This window comes from Arachis hypogaea, chromosome 14, assembly GCF_003086295.3.
Source record: "Arachis hypogaea cultivar Tifrunner chromosome 14, arahy.Tifrunner.gnm2.J5K5, whole genome shotgun sequence".
In the NCBI taxonomy this organism is placed as follows: Eukaryota; Viridiplantae; Streptophyta; class Magnoliopsida; order Fabales; family Fabaceae; genus Arachis; species Arachis hypogaea.
Genome location: NC_092049.1, coordinates 9,549,490 through 9,573,016, shown reverse-complemented (window position 1 = coordinate 9,573,016; position 23,527 = coordinate 9,549,490). Strand labels below are relative to the sequence as shown.

General features: G+C 34.1%; 1 protein-coding gene and 2 long non-coding RNA genes across 4 annotated transcripts; 2 read left to right on the top strand and 1 right to left on the bottom strand.

Annotated features, from left to right (window-relative positions):
- Nucleotides 1–985: 985 nt before the first annotated feature.
- Nucleotides 986–2,444, bottom strand: LOC112741420 (large ribosomal subunit protein uL6). The gene is made up of 3 exons (XM_025790412.2): nucleotides 1,681–2,444; nucleotides 1,327–1,449; nucleotides 986–1,220 (listed from the first exon to the last, which is right to left on the bottom strand). The coding sequence occupies exons 1-3, from the start codon at nucleotides 2,050–2,052 to the stop codon at nucleotides 1,137–1,139; spliced, it is 579 nt and encodes a 192-aa protein (XP_025646197.1). The 5' UTR covers nucleotides 2,053–2,444; the 3' UTR covers nucleotides 986–1,136.
- Nucleotides 2,438–4,501, top strand: LOC114925127 (uncharacterized). Of its 2 annotated transcripts, XR_011871632.1 has the most exons (4): nucleotides 2,438–2,831; nucleotides 2,981–3,042; nucleotides 4,136–4,226; nucleotides 4,302–4,501. It is a non-coding gene; the product is annotated as an uncharacterized lncRNA (long non-coding RNA). The 2 variants fall into 2 exon arrangements; XR_003813366.2 differs by lacking the exon at nucleotides 2,981–3,042 and having other exon boundaries at nucleotides 2,595–2,831.
- Nucleotides 4,502–14,035: 9,534 nt separating this feature from the next.
- On the top strand, nucleotides 14,036–17,033 carry LOC140178414 (uncharacterized). The gene is made up of 2 exons (XR_011871633.1): nucleotides 14,036–16,260; nucleotides 16,665–17,033. It is a non-coding gene; the product is annotated as an uncharacterized lncRNA (long non-coding RNA).
- Nucleotides 17,034–23,527: the final 6,494 nt, after the last annotated feature.

The following is a 23,527-nucleotide window of genomic DNA, read 5'->3' as shown; positions in this document are numbered from 1 at the left end:
ATCCGTTCAATTGTTGAAAAAAATTTAGGAAATAAAGTGTGATTTATAACCTTTCAATGCATTCTCTATGTTTTTTCTTAATCCTATTTATAACAATTAAAGATTAATGACGAAAGATCACACTTTACTTTCTCAATTGTTAAAAAAAATTGAAAAGATTCATTCTCAATAAATGATAAGTATGAGTATCTCACACCAACGACCGGCACAGCTGTAAACGACAAATATGTTTAAATAAACTTGTAAGTTTTAGATGATGACTATAAAAGTTTACTTAAAATGTCCAAAACTTCTCAATCTCGCATCAAAATTTTTTTTATTCTATACATAATTTTTCTATTTTAATAAATTTGTTTATTGAATTATAAAATTACTTTCAAATATCAAAATAAATATTAATGTAAGACATTTTTATTTCACAATACAGACTAAGGCCATAAATGTATATTATATTAGATAAAGTCAAGAAACAAAATTTTTAAAAAATTATACTATCTCAGTATATATATATTTAAAAAAAAAAATACATTGATCATCAACTACTTACACCATCACATAGATTTTACATCATCTTCTATGACTATTAACTTTCTTTTTCTTTTTCAAAACGGTTTTATTTTTCTACAAGTAAAATATTAATTAAAAAAAAAACATAATTATAACACCACAATATATTGTTAATTATCATTTCTTTCTATTTAAAAAAAACATTATTTAAAAAAAACATAACTAGGTGCGCTGAATTCAAGGTGGTATCAATTATCAGTTCAGCTTTCAGAACGTTTGTTAATCACTTACTGTGCTAAGTTTTTGGTGTCTAAGAGAATAGAAAGAAGGAAAAAGAAACCAAACAGAACAGAGCAGAGGTTCAAAAAACAACAGCTTACAATCTGCTAACAATTAATATTCAATCATGATGACAGATGATGAAAAGTATAAAAACATCTCTTTAGGTAGTAGAGTAACCAAATGCATAGAGGCAGGATGTTCCAAAATGATATTACTTTGATAAAACACAATTTTAAAACACAAAATCTCAATAATCTCCAAACCACTAAATAGGAAGCAATCCATGAACAACAGATACTATCATTGAAAATAAAATTAAAACAAAAAAAAAGCTAGTCTTTCACAATCTACTCTTCAACGATTGTTCCCTTCTCGCTGACATAGATACCGTCAAGGAACTTCCTAATATCCTTGTTCTTAACATGACATTTCTGTTAAATAAACAAAAGAGAAAACTTACAATTAGAATCCAGGCAAGGGCGAAATGTAAACTGTTTTGACAGTTTGCAGATGAACAATAAAGGAGAAAGAACTGACCTGGTTAATGAGGGCGCATGACCTTGATACGAGCTCAATGTCATTTCCATCCAAAACAAGCTCATCCTTAACCTTTTCGGATCGAACCACAGATACTCCGTCAAGCATGTCTACTTTCCTCACCTATCAATCAATATCTCAGAAATTAAAATAACTAACAATACACACAATCAACAAAACAAAGTTGAAAAAATAAATCTATGAACACATTACATAGCAGAGTTCTATAACTACGGAATTAACATAACTAACATTACAGTTTACATCATCCTGCAAAATTAAAAAACCTAATTCATTTTTCTACTATGATCTGATACCAGAGAAAAAAATAGGAAGCGGGAAGGAAACACTAACCTTCTTCTCGCCAAGAAAATTGCGGATCTCGATGGAGGAGTTGTTGTTAGAAATGCTGGCGTTAATAGGAAAGTGAGCATAGACGAACCTCATCTTATAACGGTATCCCTTAGTGACGCCGGTGATGAGGTTCTCAACATGGCTGAGGGCAGTGCGGATGGCGGCGGAAGTCTTGCGAGAGCCAAACCAGGCGTCGATCTTGAGCTTCTTCTGGCCATTTCCGTCCTTGATGAGCTGGAAATCAAGGTTGAGATGCTTGAAATCACGTACAAGCTTCCCCCTAGGACCTTCCACTTCAATGACCTTAGCGTGAACCTTGATGCTCACGCCTTCGGGGATGTTCATGGTCTCAGATGAGAGAATAGTCTTCATTTTTGCTAGTAGGGTTTTCGCTCTCTCTTCCTTGCGGCTCTATGTGTAATTTCTTTCTTCCCCACAATAAAAAGGCAAAACCCTAGTTTCTATTTATCGCTGTTGCTGCAGGTTTTCTTCGCCTCATTATGGGCTAGGCCCAACAATGCTTCCAACAAATTCCTTAAGCTGTGAGTTGTGTTGGGCTTAGGCCCATCAGAAATTGCGGAAATAATAAGAAAAGATAAATTCGAATTAAACCAAAGGCACACAAGTTCGAATCCTAGCAGTGGTTGGTGGCTAGGTTAGTGTGTGAGTGGGTGTGTGAGTGTATTTAATTATTTATATGACCAAAAATAAAAAACGAAAAGATAAATTCGGAATATCCTGGTAATTCAGAAAAGATAGAGTCGGTAGAGGTAAGACAACGAGGTTATTACAGATAGCGGATATGGGAGTGCTGAGTGCGATTGGACTATTGGAGGCAGCTCCAAATCTGTGGTGCAAAGCTTTTCACCAGGGTGTCCATGAAGATCGAGATCGCAGAGAAGAGGGGGGCCTGAGGTACCTGCGGCGTCGACCGTTCTACCTAGCAGCGGCTGCAGAGAAGGCGGGCGGCGGAGCTTCACGCAATACCAGAAATCGGGGACACTACAACGAAGGAAGCAAAGAGGAACAAGCTTCGGTGGTGACACAACCTCTGAGGCGGCGAGGAGAACCTGGAACACTGTGAACTCAGGCGGTGACTCAACCTCTGAGGCGGAGCTTCTTGCCGAGGTGATGCCAACAGAGAAATGATGGTGAGTCTTCTTCTATACGACACATTCATCGCTTTCTCCTTTTACCCCTTTTGTTTTTTAGTTTTTTCCACGGTCTTAGTGGATTGTAAAGTGAATTTTGTGTTGAAATGTGAAACTGTGTTGTCGTGTTGTGCATTTCTTTGGATCAGGGGAGGCTTACCCTTCCAAAGCAGTGAGAGCTGAGTTATTTTGAGCATAGTTTCCAATATTGGTAAGTGGTAGCTAAGAGCTTTTTACACTCTTCTGCTTCTGTAAGAAAAATTAAGGGAAAAAAATAGAGAAGGCTCTCTGCAAAATATTGGCTTGGGAAAAAAAATTATTTTATTTGTTTATTATTGTTATTTGCAGGTTTTATAAGATGAATTGAATTGTTCAGAATGTAATATTAGGCTAGGATTTGTTTGATTTAACGGATAAGGAAATAAATGAAATGATTGAACTTGAGTGAAATGGTGTTGTTCAAATTCAAACAATGAAATGGGGTAAAATCATTTAAAATGACTAGCTCCTATGGAATTTGAAACACACTGTTGATTCGCTGCTTTTCTTGTTTATGTGATTCTTTTATTAGTCTTTCTGCCTCTCCTTTTTTTTTTTTTTTCGTATGTTCTCACTATTTTCCCTATCTTCCCTTTTAGTGTTTTGATAAACCCCAATTAATTTTTGCTTAGAATATTTTAAACTTAGTTCAATTTCTAATTGGTTTCGTTGAGATGATTACTACTTCTCATACTTGAATTTCATAAGTTTTGTATTGCTTTGTGATACATTCTGTTATCACAAATTCACTTTCATTGTTGAAGGGGACTTTTTATTACGAATCTTTCGGCTTATTTTACAAAATGGGAGAATAGGAGTTGAGGGCTGACAAGGAAAAATTGCTAGTAAGTTAATGATGAAGGGGGGAAGAAGAAAGGGACTGTGCTTTCTGTTATAAGTGAAAAATTCCTCCAAGAGTATATGAAATATTTGCATAAAGAAAATTGGTTAAATACCCTTCTAAGAAACTTTGTCCTAACTTAATTTTGTATTTTGTTTGCCAAAATTTTGAAAATAATAATTCCAAGGATGTTTCAGGTTCATAATAATGATGAGGTAAGGGCATTGTTCATTCTGCTCTCCAACTCAAGCAATTCGTACACTCATTTTATCAATACCCATCTTTCATTTCTCTCTAATTTTTATAAATTTGGTTTCAATTCTTCTTTTTATGATGTTGGATACCCTCAAAGTTGGCAGCTTTTTCTTTTTTGCATTTTGCTTACCAACTGTTTGTAATTTTGTTTCTTTTTGAGTGTGTTCAGAGAGTGAAGGAGACACGGGGGTTCAAGTGGGAGACATGCAAGGCACTATACCCGTTACACTTGGGCTCTCGGGACAACATTCTTTCCTCAGGTACCAATTTATTATTTTGATTAGTTCCATCAATACCAATAATGAAATTTTGTATGTTTTATGCCTTATTTATAGGGTTATCTTGCACAAGTGTTTGCCTTTCAATATCAGCATCCTATCATCACAGATGTTAAAATCTGGGTATGTTCCCCTTATTTAGTGCAAAAATGTTCACTTATATTTTGGAGTACCTATGATCTTCTTGAGGTTGTACAAAATGACAAAATATATGACAAGGAATTAAATGAAGTAAATTAAGCATTCTAGGATTTCAAGCATAACTATTAGATATCACATGATGAATATACAATTTTAGGAGGGAAAAAAATGATGGGAGTATGTCGTGTTTGACAGGGTGTTTCAATATGTCTCAATACTTTAAAATATAATAAAGGAAACCCCATCACCCAAATGCTTTCTAATTTACTTAAATTTAACTCAAAAGTTTGGGACTTCTCTCTAGACAAGTATCTGTTGAATCAATATATTAATTTAGCGCTGAGTGCATGTTCTAACTAACTATATATCTTAATATATTAATGTCTTAAATTTGTGGGTTCAAGTTCTGATTTTTAAATGAAGAATTGTCGTCAAATTTTGTTGTTCAAATCCTGATTTCAAAAAGGAAGATCATGTTCAAATTGTGTACTTTTCTTTTTATAACTGAGAATACGAATATGAAATACAGCTGAATTTGAAAGCAACTTGGTGATAGATATGGTGAAATGTATTGTGTTCTTAACTATTGAATATTGAGTTACATGTGCTGCACTAAATTGTATACAATATGCTATTTTACTACATCTTTTGAGTAGTCCTTTTTGGAATTCTCTGATGGGAGAAAATGATACTTGCTCCACTAAATATAACCACCATTTTGGAAAAAGGAATTTATATTAAACATATTTTTTCCCTTGCTTATTTATGTTGATTTCTAATATTGTTTATACTTTTTCCTTATAAACTTTGGGTTTATGGCTTAGCCAATAGTAAAATATTTTTGATAAATAATAAACGAGAAGAATTGGACGAGAAAGAAAAATTGAAAGGGAAGTAACCAAATAGCAGTGGTTGTTTGGTTAGAGAGAAGGATAAAGTTGGAAGAACAAATAGTAAAATTTTTCTACAGAAAAAACAAACTAGGAAAAAGCTTTGCTACATTTTGGGGTGAGAGTGGCAGGAATGTGAAGGTAAGAGATGATATTAATTTAGTAAGATCAGTCTTTGTTGTTGTTTTTCTTCTTTATTCTCTCTTTTCTTTTTGTTTTTTATCCTTTTTTATTGGTATGATTGATGAGTTTTTATTTGTTGTTTTTGTTTGATGGATAAGCTAAGGGAGAAGGACTTGCAATAAAATTTAGTTGAGAATATTTATGGTAGCGTGTAGGGGTGTGCATGGTCCGGTCCGGCCCGAAGATCCGGCCCGGTCCCGAACACTTTAGGAGTTAATTTGATGTGATTTCAACGGGTCTAGGGCCGGGTATGGGTCTCAAAAGTAGACCCGGTCATTATTTCGGGTCGGGTCCGGGTCATAGCTCGGGTCACCCGAAATCGGCCCGGTGGCCCGGTCATCATACACAATTAATATTTTTGTGTTATTAGTGATGGATGATGGCTATTATTATGTGAAATTTAAGTATTGTAAACCTTAATATTTTGTGTTATTAGTCATTATATATAAGATTATAAGTTAATGTTTTATGTTTAAAATGTATAAGACTTTAGACTAATGCATAATCTAGTGTTATTTGTATTGATTTAAATATTTGGTGTTATTAGGCAATATTAGTATTGATTATGCTTATACTTTAATTTTAGAGAAGAGTTAGTTCTTATTATATTTTTCTAAGTGAATTTTACCATGTCAAATAATGGTTGGAGTCTTGGAAATTTGGATATTTTTACATGCTAACTTACAAGAAGGTATCAAGGTAATATAATGTTAACGGCCCAGTTTTCACCCAATTTTTACCCGGTATAATCGTGGCCCGAAAGTGTATAGGTTTCATCGGGTCTAGGGTCGGATTCGGGTCTAACAAATAGGCCCGGTATATATTTCGGGCCGGGTTTGGGTCACATCAAACCCGGTTTCACCCGGCCCATGCACACCCCTAGTAGCGTGTGAAGAACACTGATGATCTTTAGTTCTAGAAATTCATAGTTGATGTATGGCAACTAGAATAGCTTCTTTTTTTTATAAATTTTTTTAAGTGTTAGTTATTTAACCTGTTATGTTGTGTTATGTAAAGTATATGACTTGGTCCCTAATAAAATTAATGTGATTGATGGAATCATCTTTAAAAAAAAAAAGTTATCATTATTAAGTTTCATATATTTCTTGATTCCACATTTTATTAATATCTTAAGTGCGATCTAGTTTTATTCTTAAAATTGTAATAAGTTTGATGACATATTGAAAAAGTATGTTAATAAATTGATGTTCCACTAAAAATACTTATCATCTTTTATTTTTTAAAATTTCACTACAGAATAAGAATCTATCTTTGTTATTATATAAAGTTAATATTAATTCTTTGTACATTGATTTAAGTCTAATGATGTCATGTCATTAATTTTGATTATTTAGCAAAATTAAAAAAATTAACTAATTAACTTTTAGTAAAATATTTTAAAAAAAACTAAAACCATAACTCCTATAATTAATTGAGGTATAATTAATTGAGGTGTAAAGTATCGTTTTTGTTCCCAATGTTTGGGGTAAGTTTTAACGTTTAAATCGTCCTATTTAAATCCTTAAAAGTTTCAAAATTTGCTCAATGTTGCTCTTCCATTAAGATCTATTAATAAAATTGACGACCGGACAAAATTGAGACGATCTTGAAACGTTAGGAATTTAAATAGGACGAAAATATTGGGGACAAAAATGATGCATAAAAATAAATTTTAATTTTATCTTTTAATAATATTATTTTTTATGATACATAGTTATTCAATTATTTTTTAACCACATCTAAGTAAATTAAACTTAATTATATTACTTTTATTCTAAATAAATTTATTTTTTTATAATATTATTTTTAAAGATTTTTACTCATTATAAAATGTTCGTAAAATGAACATGCAAAAAAGAAAAAAATGATACATATATAATAAAGTATAAATTGTACATTTTATCTTTAATATATCGAAATTCTTTAATGTTTAAGAGTAAGAATTTTTAAAAATAAAATTATAAAAAAATAAATTTATTTAGAATGAAAGTAATGGGATTAAGTGTAATTTACTTAGATGTGATTAAAAAATAATTGAATAACTATATATCGTAAAAAATTGATATTATTGAAGGATAAAATTAAAATTTAATTTTATGTATCGTTTTTGTTCCAATATTTTCGTTCTATTTATGTCTTTAATGTTTCAAAATCGTTTCAATTTTATTCTGCTGTCAATTCTGTCTCGAACAACAGGATAACATTGAGTCAATTTTAAAACGTTACGGACTTAAATAGGACCATTTAAACTTTAGAAACAATTTTGAGACTTATCTCAAAAATTGGGGACAAAAATAATACTTTACTCTTAATTTATTTATTACATATTATTATTAAAAAAATAAAATATTAATTAAATTTAAATATAATAAATATTTACATTAAAATTATCATAATAATAATATTATTATAACAAATTTTAAGTTACAAAATATTTAAATTAGAAGGCCAGCAACTTTTGGGATTTATAGCCATCAAATAGCCATTAATGAGGCTTTTAATGGTGTGTGATTAGTGTGAGATTTCATCCAATGGCTCACTTTTTTTTGCTGGTTACATGCTGGCCAAAATTTGATAAAGTTGCTGACTCCTAAACTTTTTCATTTAAATTTTATACTATTTAATTTATTTATATATTATACATAAGATTTTTATTATCATTATTTTATTTCATAATTTATAGTTCACCTATAAAAAATATTTAAACTAACACATGAAGAGTTTATTTACTTAAAAATGATTCTATTTGATAATTAAGTATAAAATAAAAATATTTTTGTATTTTAAAATAAATTTACAAAAAAAACACTTGTTATTTTTAGAACAAATTTACTTAAAAAAACTCTTATTACAATCTCAATTATATTAAAAATGATTGTGATTATTATATACTAATTACATTAAATAGGAATTTAGATTTTCGTCCGTGCATCCCGCGGATTTATATATATATATATATATATATATATATATAATTAAGGGTGTTTAAATTTAAACTGATCTAAATTAAGTCGTTCATCTAATTCAATCCAAACCGAAAACGAATTAAAATTGTATTAATTTGGATTTGATTAGATTCTATTTTTCGCAACCGTTGAAACGGATCAGATTTCGGATTTACTTTTCATAACCGATCAAATCCAATCCAAACCGCACAACGTGCTATAATATTATTATTTTATATATTTACAATCATACTTACATTTGTTATATATTTTTATATTATTCATGTATTATTATTATTTAACAAATATTTTATGTTCAAAATGTAATTTATTTATTTAATTTTAATTAACTTATAATTTTATTTATATTGTTATATTATAATATTATTGTTGGTTTTTAAGATATTGTTAAGACTTGTTATGTCATAGTTAGTTATTTAAAATTTGATGTCGAGACTTCTTATATATATTTAATTTTTTTAATTTATAAAGTTGTAAGAGAAAAACTCTGCGTACAAGCGATTAGGGCTTGTAAGTGCTACAAGTCAATTAAACTCTGATCCCCAAAAATCGCTGCAAGTGCTACATTCCTTACACGCGCTACATCCTTTCTTCTTCTCCTTCTTTTTTGATCGTTCTTTTCTCCCCCTTTCTCATTGGTTTGTTCTTCGTCGTTGACGTTAGTTCCTCCACATACTGTTACGGCACGTTTTCATTGCACGTTCTTCTTCCTCTTCCTCTTCCTCTTCTTCTTCTTCTTCTTTTCTTCTTCTTCTTCTTCTTCTTCTTCTTCTTCTTCTTCATTGCACCTTCTTTTCTTTTTCTTCTTCTTCTTCTTCTTCTTCTTCTGCACGTTCTTCTTCTTTCTTTTTCTTCTTCTTGCTGCACCTTCTTCTTCTTCTTCTTCTTCTTCTTCTTTTTTCGTTATTCTCGATTTCTATTGTTTTTTGACATCAAGCTCTGAAATCGTTTTTGAAGAAGAAGAAGTAGCAGAAGATGAGGAGGAGAAAGAGAAAGAGTTCTGAATTATGCATGATTTTGGGTGTATTTTCTTAAATCCTTTGGGTGTATTTTCTGTAATCTTTTGGGTGTATTTCTATAATCGTTTGGGTGAATTCCTGTAACTGTTTGGGTGTATTTCTGTAATCTCTTGGGTGTATTTTATGTAATCGTTTGGGTGTATTTCTGTAATACTTGCCATTTTTTCTGAAATGAAAAATACACCCATAGATATCAGTCAGATATCACTCAAATATACTCAAATGATTACAGAAATACACCCAAAGGATTACAGAAAATACACTCAAACGGTTACAAGAATTCACCCAAACGATTATAGGAATACACCCAAAGGATTTAAGAAAATACACCCAAAGGATTTAAGAAAATTCAGAACTCTTTCTCTTTCTCCTCCTCATCTTCTGCTGCTTCTTCTTCTTCAAAAACGATTTTACCATGAAAAATCGAAAATAAAAGAGAAAACAGAGAGAAAAGACGTAAATGAAGAAGAAGAAGAAGAAGAGGAAAACGAGGAAGAAGAACGTGCAGAAACGAAAGAAAAGGAGAAGAAGAAGAGTAAGAGGAAGAAGAACGTGCAGCAAGAAGAAGAAGAAGAATTTCAGAAACTATGAAAATCGAAAAAAAAAAACGAAGAGGAAGAGGAAGAGGAAGAGGAAGAAGAAGAAGACGAAGACGAAGAAGAAGAAGAAAAGAAGAAGAAGAAGACGAAGAGGAACCGTTTAAGTGGGGCGCGTGTAGTTATGCTCCATTCAAAATGAGTTAATGCGCGTGTTAATGAAATTTGGGCTGATAACTTGTAAAACTTGTACGGCCTTTTTACTTGTATGTGTAGCAGGCCCCAAGTTGTAAATTCATTCCAACCAAACCGCTTGAAATTGGATTGGATTTTTTTAAAAAAATCATCCAATCTAAACTACACCGCAAATAAAATTAGTATTTAGATCGGATAAATTTTTTTCTCAAAACCAATTCAAATCGCACCGCAAACATCTTTTATATATATATATATATATATATATATATATATATAAATAATGACACCACAGTATAAAATATGGTGAAAATTTTCTGGTGTAAATTATCTTTTTTTCTCCTCTATTTTAAAAACAATATAACAACTAAGTGCCGAGTCCAACTATCATTTTAATTTTATGTGTAATGTGTATATATATTTCAGATTACTAGAGGTATATTATTTAGGTGAATACTATGGTGATAAAAGGTTTTTGCTTTTTTAAGTGATGAGAGTAACATGTAGGGGTGGAGCTAGATGAAAGATTAGAGGGGGCTAAAAATATTTATATAATAAAATAAGACTAAAATAAAATTTAAAGAGGACTAAACTGAAATTTACATATAATTTATATGTAAAAAATTAAAATTAAGGGGGACATTGCCCCTTTGCTACAATATAGCTCCTCCCTTGGTGACATGGATAGTATTGTTTCATGACCCGTGTCTTTGGCATAATTTTTCAGGAGACATTGTCTGCCTCTGGAATTGTCCCGTTTTATGACATATTTAGTTCAATGCAAATTAATTCTAATGAAACTATGAAAGTGATCTGTTTGTTGGGCTTTTTGTGGGCTTAGGTTTCGTTTTTGTCATTCTATGAATATAGAGTTCAATTTTTTTTTTTATCACATTAGAGTAATCGGCAAAGGGAGAGAGTTGGAGTAGCACCCATTGTGAAAAAGATGGTTGAATCGCGTCTTAGGTGGTTTGGACATGTGAGAAGAAGACCGATAGAACATCCAGTCAGGAGAGAAGATGAAATGGAAGATGGACAAAGGGCGAAAGACAGAGGAAGACCTAAGAAGACCATTCATGAGGTGGTCAAACGAGATCTACATGTAAACGGTCTCTCTGTAGACATGATACATAACAGAGCACAATGGCGTCGTTTGATTCATGTAGCCGACCCCACTTAGTGGGATAAGACTTTGTTGCTGTTTTTGTTGTATTAGAGTAATCAACAAAAATTTTACGGCCTCAAGGAGAGAAAATAATTGCAGATCCAAATAAAAAAAGATAATAATAATAAGGGATAAGTATGATTTTGATCCCCAACGTAGAGCTTGAAAATTTATTTCGTCCTCGGCATTTTTTTGCTATAAAATGGTCCTCAAGGTTTCAGTTTGTTTTTAAATCGTCCTTTTTACCAATTATATTTTTTTATTACCAAATTATCCTTTATTAACAAAATAATAAAATAAAATAAATATAAAATAAATAAATAAAAAAGGAAAGAAAGGGATAGACAGAATCGGGGGAGGAAAGAGGGGGGGGGGGTGGGGCACGAGAAGGGGGGGGGGGAGGGAAAAGGGGGAAGGAAGGGAAGAAGGGGAAAAGGAGAGAGCACCATCGCACCGCCGCCCTGCCGTCTGTGATCCGCTACTGCTCCCTACACTAATGGCAAGAGAGGAGAGAGTAGAGGGAGAGAGAAAGAGAAGAGAGGAGCACCGCAACCCCTCCTCCTCCACCACCGCCACAACCCCTCCTCCTCCATATTGTCATTTACCGCCGTAACCCTTCCTCCTCCACATCGACGTTCACTGTCGCAGCCCCTCCTCCACCACCACCGCAATCCTTTTCCTCTGTTTCAATTTTTTATTCTTTTTTTTTTAATTTTCAGATTTAAAGGATTCTATTGTTGTTGTTGTTGATGATGCTTCTGATAGCTTCTGTTTATTCCTTTTATTCCTGTTGTTGATGCTTTGGTTGCTTCTATTTCTGCTGCTTTTGTTTTTTATTCTATTTCTGGTTTTGTTTTTGTTGTTGCTCTAATTTCATTATCCATTGTTATTGTTGTTGTTGTTGTTCTGCTGATTATTATCCATTATTGTCTATTTTTTTCTTGCGTTTGTGCATCTGCTTCTGCCGTTCTGCTTCTATTTAGTGCTTTAGTGCTTCTTGCTTAGTTGTTGCGCTTGATTTTAGTCTTTTTTTTTTTTGTTGTGTTGTGAAAAACTAAAGAAAGAAACAAGAAAGTGAATACTTGAAAAGGAAAAGACAAAAGGTTTCTCTAATGAAGATTCAAAAACGGTCTTGGAGGTTGAACCCAATCCACCATCTCCTCTTTACTAGAAACTCCAATTATAGCAAGAAAATCAGTTCCATTGTTTGCATCTTTACGAATCAAATTAAACCCCACTTTTTATCCGTGATTTTAGTCATTTATTGCTAAGCTAAATTAAATTGGTAATATGATTTTGTGTTGTTATAATGGCTGAGTTTAGTCAGTTAGTAGTTGTTAAATGAGTAAATTATTGAAGTTGTAGTATTTAATTAATTAAAATTTTCTTTTATTTTAAAGATGGATACAAAGCATGATCAACAACCACATTATAGTGCTAGATTTGAATGTGAATTTAGCATTTGTGTGGTTTATTATTTGTGTGTATTTTAGTTTTCTTCGGTCATAAATTTTGATTTTTAAATTTAAATGTGAAATTTTATTGATAAAATATAAAAAATTATGTTAAATTTTGAAAGTTTGATTTTTATTGTTATATAAATTAGTGAATTTAAATATTTAAAATTTTATATTATATTTTTAATAATTTTGAGTTTGGGTTTTGTTTTCAAGAATAATCTAATTAGGTTGTGTTAGTGAATATAAGTTACTTGATTTTTGTGAGTGTAGTATTATGGTAGCATTAACAATGGGGTTTTAATAGCATCTTTAAGTGGATTTATGTTATGCCAATATGTTGGTTGCTTGATTTATTTATTGATAAATTGTGGTGTTACTAACTTTATCTTGTTTACCTAGGTATGCTGAATTCATAGGTGTGTTCTTTACATGGAGGCCCTATCAGCAGATTACCCAACTGATGTGAATAACGAGTTTGAATGGTTTTCAGAAGATGAAACAGACGATGCTAAAGGGTTAGAGTACGGAGACATTTTGGGGTTGACTGCTGGAGACATAATGAGGATGGTTTTTTGGAATGATGACGGCGCTTATAGAGTTTTATAGGGTGTTTGGTAAATTTCACAGATTTGACATTTGAAAGGGTGATTGTGGTAAGAATGATGACGAAAGGTTAATTAAGAGGAGGTTTTTTTGTAATAGGACAAGATTGAGGGAGCATAAACACTACAATCGAGTTGATAGGCGGTGAGAGCATAAAATAATTATCACTAATATATATATATATATATATATATATATATATATATATATATATATATATATTAACGAATAATTTAATAAAATGAATTATGACGTATGTTATTTAACCCTTCTAGTGGAGGAGATAGAAGAGTATATGTTACGGACCCAGTTCCCGGGTCCCATTCCGGAACAGCCTCCACCCAGTTATCCGAGGTTTGGCCTCTTTTTAACGGCCTAAACTGGCCTTACAATCTCTAACCAACATTCGAACTCAAATACTTCCTTTATCTTAGCTAAATAAGATAAGATGAGATAACTACCACCAGACATTCGAATTCAAATACTTCTTTTATCTTAGATAGATAAGATAAGATGAGATAACTACCACTAGCTATATAAAGGGGAGCCAGAGGCCCCTCAGGTACTCACTCATTCCTCACATCATATACCTCTTAGATCTATTTTGACTTGAGTGTTGGATTGTCTTTGCAGGTACCCACCCCATTGCTCCAGTCGGATAATCCGGCGACCTCCTCGACTCGCAAGTCCCCGATCCATCTCACAACCCGTACCAAAGACTTCTAGTACATTGGCACCGTCTGTGGGACTGCCAAGTCGTGACGGCATGACGGAGAACCTCGAGGAGAAATTCTCAAGCCAACACCGCAACTCAAACCCGCGAAGCCCAACACCCGACATTCGGGATAATACTTCTCCCACCCACGGGAGGATAACAAGCACTGTGCTCTGCCAACCAACCCCGGTCCATCAACAACCGAAGGAGAACAACCATCCACCCATTGAAGCCCGGGCACCCGACGGCCTAAGGAGAGAAGGCGGTCCAAATAATCTAAGAGCTTTGTCTCAGGGTGCAAAACCTCAAAGGCCGAGTCACGCCTAAAGAACGGTATCACCCGGAGCATGCAAGCCAAGCGACTTCCAGGACCCGATCTTACCGCGATACCAGGAACAACAGGTCACCTGAGCGGAGACACAACAAGCGACACGACCGCAGCATTTTCTGAGACCCAGAATGCCGACGCGAAGAAGACGACCGACGGCACCACCGGGAAGCCAAACAAGCACGAAGCGAGCACGTGATAATGGGAGCCACCCTATTCACAGAATGAATCTTGAAAGCCAAACTCTCAAAGGGATTCGACAAGCCCACTGAGATGAAATACGATGGAACCAAGGATCTCCAGGAACACCTAACGGCCTTCGAGGCCAGGATGAACCTGGAAGGAGCCGCCGATGTGGTCCGGTGCAGGGCTTTCTCAATAACTTTAGTTGGTCCCGCAATCAAATTGTTCAACGCTTTCTCGAACGGCTCCATAGCCAGTTTTCATGAGATTTCCGGAAAGTTCATGGCCCAATTCACCACCAGAATCACCAAAATTAAACACCCCATCAACTTGCTTGGAATCACCCAGAGACAAGATGAATCCACGAGAAAATACCTCGATAGGTTCAACGATGAGTGCCTGACGGTCGACAGACTTACGGGCTCGGTCGCCAATCTTTGTCTGACCAACGGCCTCGTGAATGAAGACTTCCAAAAACACTTCACCACCAAGCCGGTCTGGACCATGCATGAAATTTAAAGTGTCGTAAGAGAATACATAAACGACGAAGAGGTGAGCCAAGTCGTGGCCGCTAACAAACGGCAGCACGGCAACACGGTACCCCGTAATAACCCACCACCAAGAGAGACCCAGAAAGAACATCCCAAACCCGTAAACACCAACCAACCACCCAGGGTCGGAAAATTCTCGAACTACACCCCTACCCGCTCCCATCACGGAGATCTACCACCAAATATTGAAACGAGGCATCCTCCCAAAAGCGCGACAACTAAAGGAACGAACAGGCGGCAACAAGAGCCTATACTGCGACTACCATCGAGTAGGGGTATTCAAAACCGATCCAGACCGAACAAAACCGATCAACCGAACCAATAAAATCGAAAACTGAATTAACCGAAAACCGAAAAAACCAAAAAAATTATGTTTTGCTGTTTTTTATGCGGTTCGATTCAGTTTTCGGTTCTGACACCGAAAACCCTAACCGAACCAAACCGAACCGGTAACTAAAAAACCATTAAAAAACCCATTAGTTAACCCAACCCACTAGGCAGCCCAATAGCCCATTACCCCACGGCCCACGTCCCCACCCCCATCAGATAACCTAGCTTCCCCATTACCCTACTCCCACATCTCCCCGCAGCCAAAACTCTCAAAGAAACCCCATTACCCTGACCTCCCAGCAGCCCCTCCCATCCTTGCAAAACAGCGCCTCCAGCCCCTTCCATCCCCGCCGAACAGCGCCTCCCAGCAGCCCTTTCCAGCCTCGCCGAATAGCGCCTCCCAGCCCCTCCTAGTAGCCCCTCTCAGCCCTCCCACCAGTAACCCTAATTCAGCTTAGCCTCTCTCTAGTCTCCAATCCTCTGAGCTCTCACCACCTCTCAGCGCCGAAAACTCCTCTCCCTTCCCCGCTGTCAATGCCGTTGGACAACACCATCGCGGTGGTGCGGCTCTTTTCTCTCCCTCTCCCTTCGTCGTAGCAGTTCTCTCTCCCCGGCGTCCTCCACACACCACCTCTTCTAGCAGCACATCGTCTACTCCACGCACCAGAGCCGTCGTTCGTCATCCTCGCGTTGTAGTCATCGTAGTAGCCATTCCTCTGCATCTAGAATGGGGATGCCTCTTAGTTTTCAGGTAAATTATTTGTTCTAATTTTTTTGGATCTAATTAGTTGTTCTTAGTTCTGTTTTAATAATTGGTTCTATTTTTATTTTGCTATATGATTTTTGGTTTTGGATTTTTGGTTCTGTTCTTTCTAATTTGTTCTTGCAGCTTTGGTAATTTGTGGTTCTGTTTGATCATTTTTGTTTGAAAATATGTTCTGTGTTCTTATTTTTATTATCTAAGTTTATAGTGTTCTCTGTTTTAATTATTTAATTTGAGTTTGTGGTTTGGTGTTCTAATTTATGTTATTTTAATTTTAGTGTTATTCTAATTTATGGCTTATTTTTTGTTAGGCAAAGATGACTATAATTTTACATTGTCCTGTTTTATGATAAAAGCTGAATCCTTTTCTTGATTTTTTTTTATCATGACAGGTATAGGATGCATCCAGAGATATGCAAATCCTCTTCACTGCATTTTGATGATAATAAAGCACAAAATAGGAGCCAATAACGTATATTTGATGGATTGCTGCTGGTTGTTGACTTGTTTATTTCATTGTTGCTGCCTTGCTGGTTGTTCTGTTGAATTATTAAAACTGCTTCTGTTTTGTTTTGTTTTGTTTTGCTGTTCTATTGAATTACTTAATTACTTTTGAGTTTTGAAGTGATTTAGTATGATTTATCAAGTGCTGGAGGTTTTGGATCAAGTGTTGGAGGTTTTGAATTACTGAATTATTGTTGAATTACTTTATTGTTGGTATTGTTGCTGGTTGGTTAATGATTTTGTAAATTGCTTGTAAATTGATTTTGTTGTTTAATGTATTTGTTTAGTAAGTTTGATGTCATATTTCAAGTGAAAATATGGGTGACACCTGATTATTGATTTCAATTGTGTATTTGTGTTTGTCAATTTCAATGTATATGACTTTGTGAAATAGTATTGTAGTATTTTTTTTAATTGATTGAAAAAACCGAACAAATCGAACCAAACCAAACCGATTTTAATTGGTTTGATTTGGTTCGGATGGCTTCGATGAAAAAACCGAACCAAACCAAACCGCAGTTTAATTAGACGATCGGATTGGATGACATTTCTCTCAAAAACCGAACCAAACCGCACCGCGAACACCCCTACCATCGAGGATACGATCATAAAAACCAAGACTGCCTCGACCTGAAAGACGTCCTCGAACAAGCTATCCGAGATGACAAACTCCCCGAGTTTGCCAAAATTATCCGAGAACCCAGAAAAACCGAAAAAGAAAGATCACCAGAACGCGAAGGGCGCAATCGAAGGACATCGCGACAAGCACCCCAAAAAATTCTAGAGGCCGATCCCACCATAAACGTGAACGTCATCACCAAAAAAGATGCGCTAAAAAAGTCAAAATCAGCACTAAGAAAGGATCTCAAAATCCTAGTGGTAAAAAAACTAAATTCCAACCTCCCCGGTTGCAGAGGCGATCACATTCTCCCCTGATGACTGCCAGCACGACACCTCGGCAGAGGACGCCACATTCGTCATCTCGGGAAAAGTCGGGACTGGACTCGTGAAGAGAATACTGGTTGACACCAGAGCAGATTTCAACATCCTCCTCAGAGGAGCCTTCAACAAGCTGGGTCTCCAAAACAAAAATCTGCAAACCCACCGCAACGGGGTTACCAGACTCGGAGACAACTTTCTCAAACTAAACGATTCTATAGTGTTACCACTAACCATCGGAACCGGAAGCCAGAGGAAGACCATCCCCTCCGAGTTCGTGGTCCTCAAGGACTCCACTGCCTACAACATCATCCTCGGAAGAAAGACGATCAACGACCTATCCGCCGTCATCTTCACTAAGTTCCTAATCATGAAGTTCCAGGCCGATAACGGCACCATCAGAACGATACATGGAGACTGAGAAATCGCGGTAAAGTATGACAACACCAGCTTGGCCCTCCGTAAGAGATCCCGAGACGCGGCAGGCATCTTTCTCATCAACCTCAATGCATGCCAAGACCCCATCCCGCACAGAACCATGGGAGGAAACGACATCGGCCCCCTCATCCTTGAGAAGGGAAGCTCAGGCCCAACTGGGAGGGTCCCTATCGAATTAAGATGGTAAACGGAAAAATAGTCTACAGGCTCGAAAGATTAGACGGGACCGAGCTCCCGAGATCCTGGAATGCCACTAACATACGTCGCTACTATACGTAGAAACATCCTTTCAAAGCAACAAGATCGAGGTCGTTTAAGACTATCTCTTTATCCTTTATTTTTTGCTTTTTTCACTTTCATTTATTGCTTAAGTTGTTTAATCGTATATTTTCTTACCGGGCACTCTTTCCTACCCACATCGGGAGGTTTTAACGAGGCCCAAACTACAAATAAAATTCATTTTTTTCAAAAGCATTGCCCCGTCCGACGGCACAAACTAAACACGGCCACTCCGGGGGATCGATCACCCCGAGACCAACAAAACGGATATCCAAATAAGTAAACAGCTACCCAGGAATCGATCATCTCGAGGCCAATAAAACAGATATCCAAATAACAAAACGGATATCCAAATAAGTAATCGGCTACTCGAAAATCGATTACCCTGAGGCCAAAAAAATAGATATCCAAATAACAAAAAATGGTGGCCCGGGAATCGATCACTCTGAGGCAAAAAAAACGGATATCCAAATAAAAAATGGATATCCAAATAAGTAAACGGCTACCCGAAAATCGATCACCCCGAGGCCAACAGAACGGATATCTGATCATCTCGTGGCCAACAAAACGGATATCCAAATAACAAAATGGCTACCTGGGGATCGATCACCCTGAGGCCAACAAAACGGATATCCAAATAAGCAAACAGTTACCCGGGAATAGATCTCCAAGAGGCTAATAAAAGGGATATCCAAATAACAAAAAACGGCAACTCAAAAATCGATCACCCTGAGACCAACAAAATGGATATCCAAATAACAAAACAGATATCCAAATAAGTAAACAGCTACCTAGGGATCGATCACCCCGACGCCAACAAAACGGATATCCGAATAACAAAACGGATATCCAAAAAAACAGCGGCCCGGGGATCGATCACCCTGAAGCCAACAGAATGGATATCCAAATAATAAAACGGATATCCAAAAAACGAAAAGGGCGTCCTGGGAATTGATCACCCCGAGGCCAACAGAATGGATATCCAAATAACAAAACGGATATCCAAATAAGTAAACGACTACCCGGGTATCGATCATCCCAAAACCAACAAAATGGATATCCAAATAAGATAAATAAGCAAAGTATTAAAATCGGCCCACCAAGAGGCCTAAAATAAGTTCACAATAAAGGTCCAAAAAGGCCACACAAAACAAGTGTGAGTTGACAGTCTTCCAATTCACAGAAAGCCGAACTCACCAACATCCCGCCAATCGGCGCAGGATGATGTTACGCCCTTCCCAGGCACCTCACGACATCCCAATAATAGAAAACCAAACAACGTGCTCCTTGCCAAGCCACAACGGGAAGGAAAAGGTTCCCTCAGCATTTAGACCGAGCATGCTCACTCTCTCGCTCCGGGGGCAACTGTTACGGACCCGATTTTCGGGTCCCACACCGGAACAGCCTCTGACCCAGTTACCCGGGGTTTGGCCTCCTTTTAACGGCCCAAACCGGCTTTACAATCTCTAACCAATATTCGAATTCAAATACCTCCCTTATCTTAGCTAGATGAGATAACTACCACCAGACATTCGAATTCAAATACCTCCCTTATCTTAGCTAGATAAGATAAGATGAGATAACTACCACCAGCTATATAAAAGGGAGCCAAAGGCCCTCTCAGGTACTCACTCATTCCTCACACCTTATACCTCTTAGATCCATTCTGACTTGAGCGTCGAAATGTCTTTGCAGGTACCCATCCCATTACTCCAGTTAGATAATCCAGCGACCGTCTCAACTTGCAAGTCCCAAGTCCATCTCACAACCTGTATCAGAAACTTCTAGTATAGTATACATTTTAGAAATAGAGATGAAGAAAATGTTATTTAAACATTTCATAAAGAAAAAAAATATCATCTTTTATAAAAATATTTGACTTAATTCTACAAATATCTTAAACCTTTTAAATCATATATCTCTCAAACCCTAAATTCTAAATTTATTTGTCTTAACCCTGCAAACAATTGCATAAATTTAAATCTTAAATTTTAAATCATATATTCTAAACCTCAAAATCCTAAAATCATCCAAATCTAAAAACTTTTAAATCCTAAACTCTAAATGTATTTGTCTTAACCCTGTAAATAATCTAAACTATTGATTATACCATAAACCCAAAATCTCACACCCTGAAGCTTCCAAACTTTAAACCTTTTCAACTAGTGACAGACGTAAACAATTTTAGTTATAGAGACAAAAACATATTAAAATAAATTTTTTTCAATATCAATATATTTATAATTTAAAATTACAATGATGTATAAGTAGAATTTTTTTTACATATATTTAAAATAATTATGTATAAGAGTTAAAATAAAAAATATCAATAAAACTTTAACTAAGAAATTTATTTCTTTTAGTCAATGGCAATTAACTTTTTTAAAATAATTTTGTTTATTTTAAAATATATATATAACTAATATTCTTTTACAATTTTAGTGGGGCAAGTGCCCTTCTTCCGGTAAATATCGGTCCACTCCTATTTTCAACTCTAAATTTTAAACTCTCTAAACTATTAAACCTTAAACTCTCCAAATCTTACATTCTAAATTATAACTCCTTAAATCTTAAGCCTTAAACTCCAAACAATAAATTCTAAATTATATTCCTAACTTCTAACCACTAAATTCTACACACTCATCAATAAATTCTAAACTCTAAATCTTAAACCCTAAATCATAAACCCTTAACCTTACTACGCATTCAACTGAAAATAATCATGTCTATCATTTTCTATTGTGCAACATTAACTATTTGCATGCATGTCACCTCTTACCAACTAACAAATCCTAAACAAAAAAAAAAAATCCATCTCAAACAATGACATACTTCACATGTGTCAACAATTATAAGATATGTCTCGTCCACTAATTAATTAAAATATAACTTTTTTCCTCCATAAATTATTATACATTGCATTAAGCCAAACTAATTGCAATTTAAATATATTTATGACAACACGACACGACATATACCAACTTCAAATGATATAATCACTTTCATAACCAAAAAGTCTTTAAATATTCATAATGTAACGATATAATCACATATGCATTCATCAACTCTAATAAAGAATAAATGACTAGTTGTATCTATAAAAGATGAAAACACTGACATATGTATCAATACTAGATCGAAACTAAACTTGTACCCATGCAAGATGTCTTCTGTGTGACAAAAGTACCCTACGTGTCACTCCAACCCTCCAAAGACAGAGTACTTTTGTCACACAGAAGACATCTTGCATGGATACAAGTTTAGTTTCGAACTAGTATGGATACATATGTCAACATTTTCATCTTTCATGAATACAAATGATCATTTATTTCCCTAATAAAAATAGTCCATCAAACCCATGGAACAAAATTTATTATTCTTATATTGAGCCTATTATTATTATGCATTTAATTTTGATGCACTAACAGTGTAAAATAATTTTATACGTGCATTCAATTACGTAATGCCACATCAGTAAAAAAAAACTACGTTTCACATCGACCGCGTGAATGATCATCCAAAAGAACAAATGTGATTGCACGACTATGTAAAACGCTTTACACTGTCAGTGTATCAAAATTAAACTCTATTATTATTCAAAAATATTTGATAACAAAAAAATATTAATCAAAACAGCCAGAATTTTCTTTATTTAACGCAACAATTAATGCATACTAAATAAAGCAAATTTTGACTTTTTTTTGTTTACCTATTATTGTCCTTGTCCTTGTGGTTATTGTTGTTGTTACTATTATAATTGCTACTATTGTTCTTTCTGTTATTGGCACTTTTTCCAATTTTTCGCTCATTTAATTAGTGTTATTTTTATCAACATAGTTTTTATTTACCAGCAACTGATTTCTCGAAGCTTTAGGGTGTGTTTGACAAACACTGTGGAGAGGATAAAAGTGTGTTGCTGTTCTTTAGTGTTTAGTAATTTTTTTTTTCTATAAACGCAGACGTGATTTTGCATCCTATAAACACGTTCACTTGAAGTAAGAAATTGTAACTTCTATCTGTATTATTGGTTTTAGTAGTTTTTTTATAAGAATTTTTATATTTGTTTCAAGTCATTTTAAATATTTTTTTTTTATCATTTTTAGTACTTTCTTTCATATTTTGATTTTAATTTTTAATTTTTAATTTTTATTTTTTATTAAATTTTTATTGTAATTTTGTTATAATATGAATTATTGATCTTATTTAAAAAGACAAAGTAAATAAAAAATTGATCATACATAATAATAGAGTCATAAGCAATAAAATTTTATCGTCCAAAATAATTCTAAATAAAAGAATACTGAGAATGCTAAAACAATTATAAAAATATTTTTTTATTTGACATTATAAAGTTTATCATAGTAATTCTTATGCACGGTTTATTATTCTAATTTTTTATAATATGTATTATTGTTCCTATTAGAAATGATAAATTAAATAAAAAAAAATTAACCATAAATAATAATAAAAATATGGTGAAAACTTAGGTGCAGTCGACTTCACGTGAAGTTGATAGCCGAAAGCCGTTAAATAATTTGACTGATTTGACTAAATTTTCATCTAACGGCTCTCAGTTATCAACTTCACATGAAGTCGACTTCACCTAAGTTTTCACATAAAAATATAACTAGTAAAAAGTTAGAACCTAAAACAATAATAAAAATAAGATTATTGAGAGTACTTAAAAAAGTTACAAAAATATATATATTTTTTACTCACTTTGAAATTGAGTATCCATTTTTCCCTTTTCTTGTATATGTTATTTTTAATTTAATAATAAATATTAATTTTTATTATAAAAAGTGTACTTAAAAAGTTATCAAATTTTATATGTTATTTTTAATTTAATAAATAAATATTTATTTTTATTATGATAGTAAAAAATTATAACATATTAAAATAGAGTACTATAAAAAATACTATATAAAAAATATACTAAAAAAAGTATAAAAAAATACTTAAAAAATAATATTATAATTTAATATTATATTTTTTTGATAATTAACTAATTATTTATTTAAAAATAATTTTAACTAATATTATCCAAACAATATTCATTTAATCAAAATTAATTTTAATATAGAATTGCTAAACA

Bases quoted from the DNA above. Each gene is read 5' to 3' on its own strand.
- LOC112741420 (XM_025790412.2), bottom strand. From the start codon at position 2,052: ATGAAGACTATTCTCTCATCTGAGACCATGAACATCCCCGAAGGCGTG. The intron at 1,450-1,680 runs GTTAGTGTTTCC...ATTGATTGATAG, and splicing joins ATTTTCTTGGCGAGAAGAAG to GTGAGGAAAGTAGACATGCT. The intron at 1,221-1,326 runs GTCAGTTCTTTC...TTTATTTAACAG, and splicing joins CATGCGCCCTCATTAACCAG to AAATGTCATGTTAAGAACAA.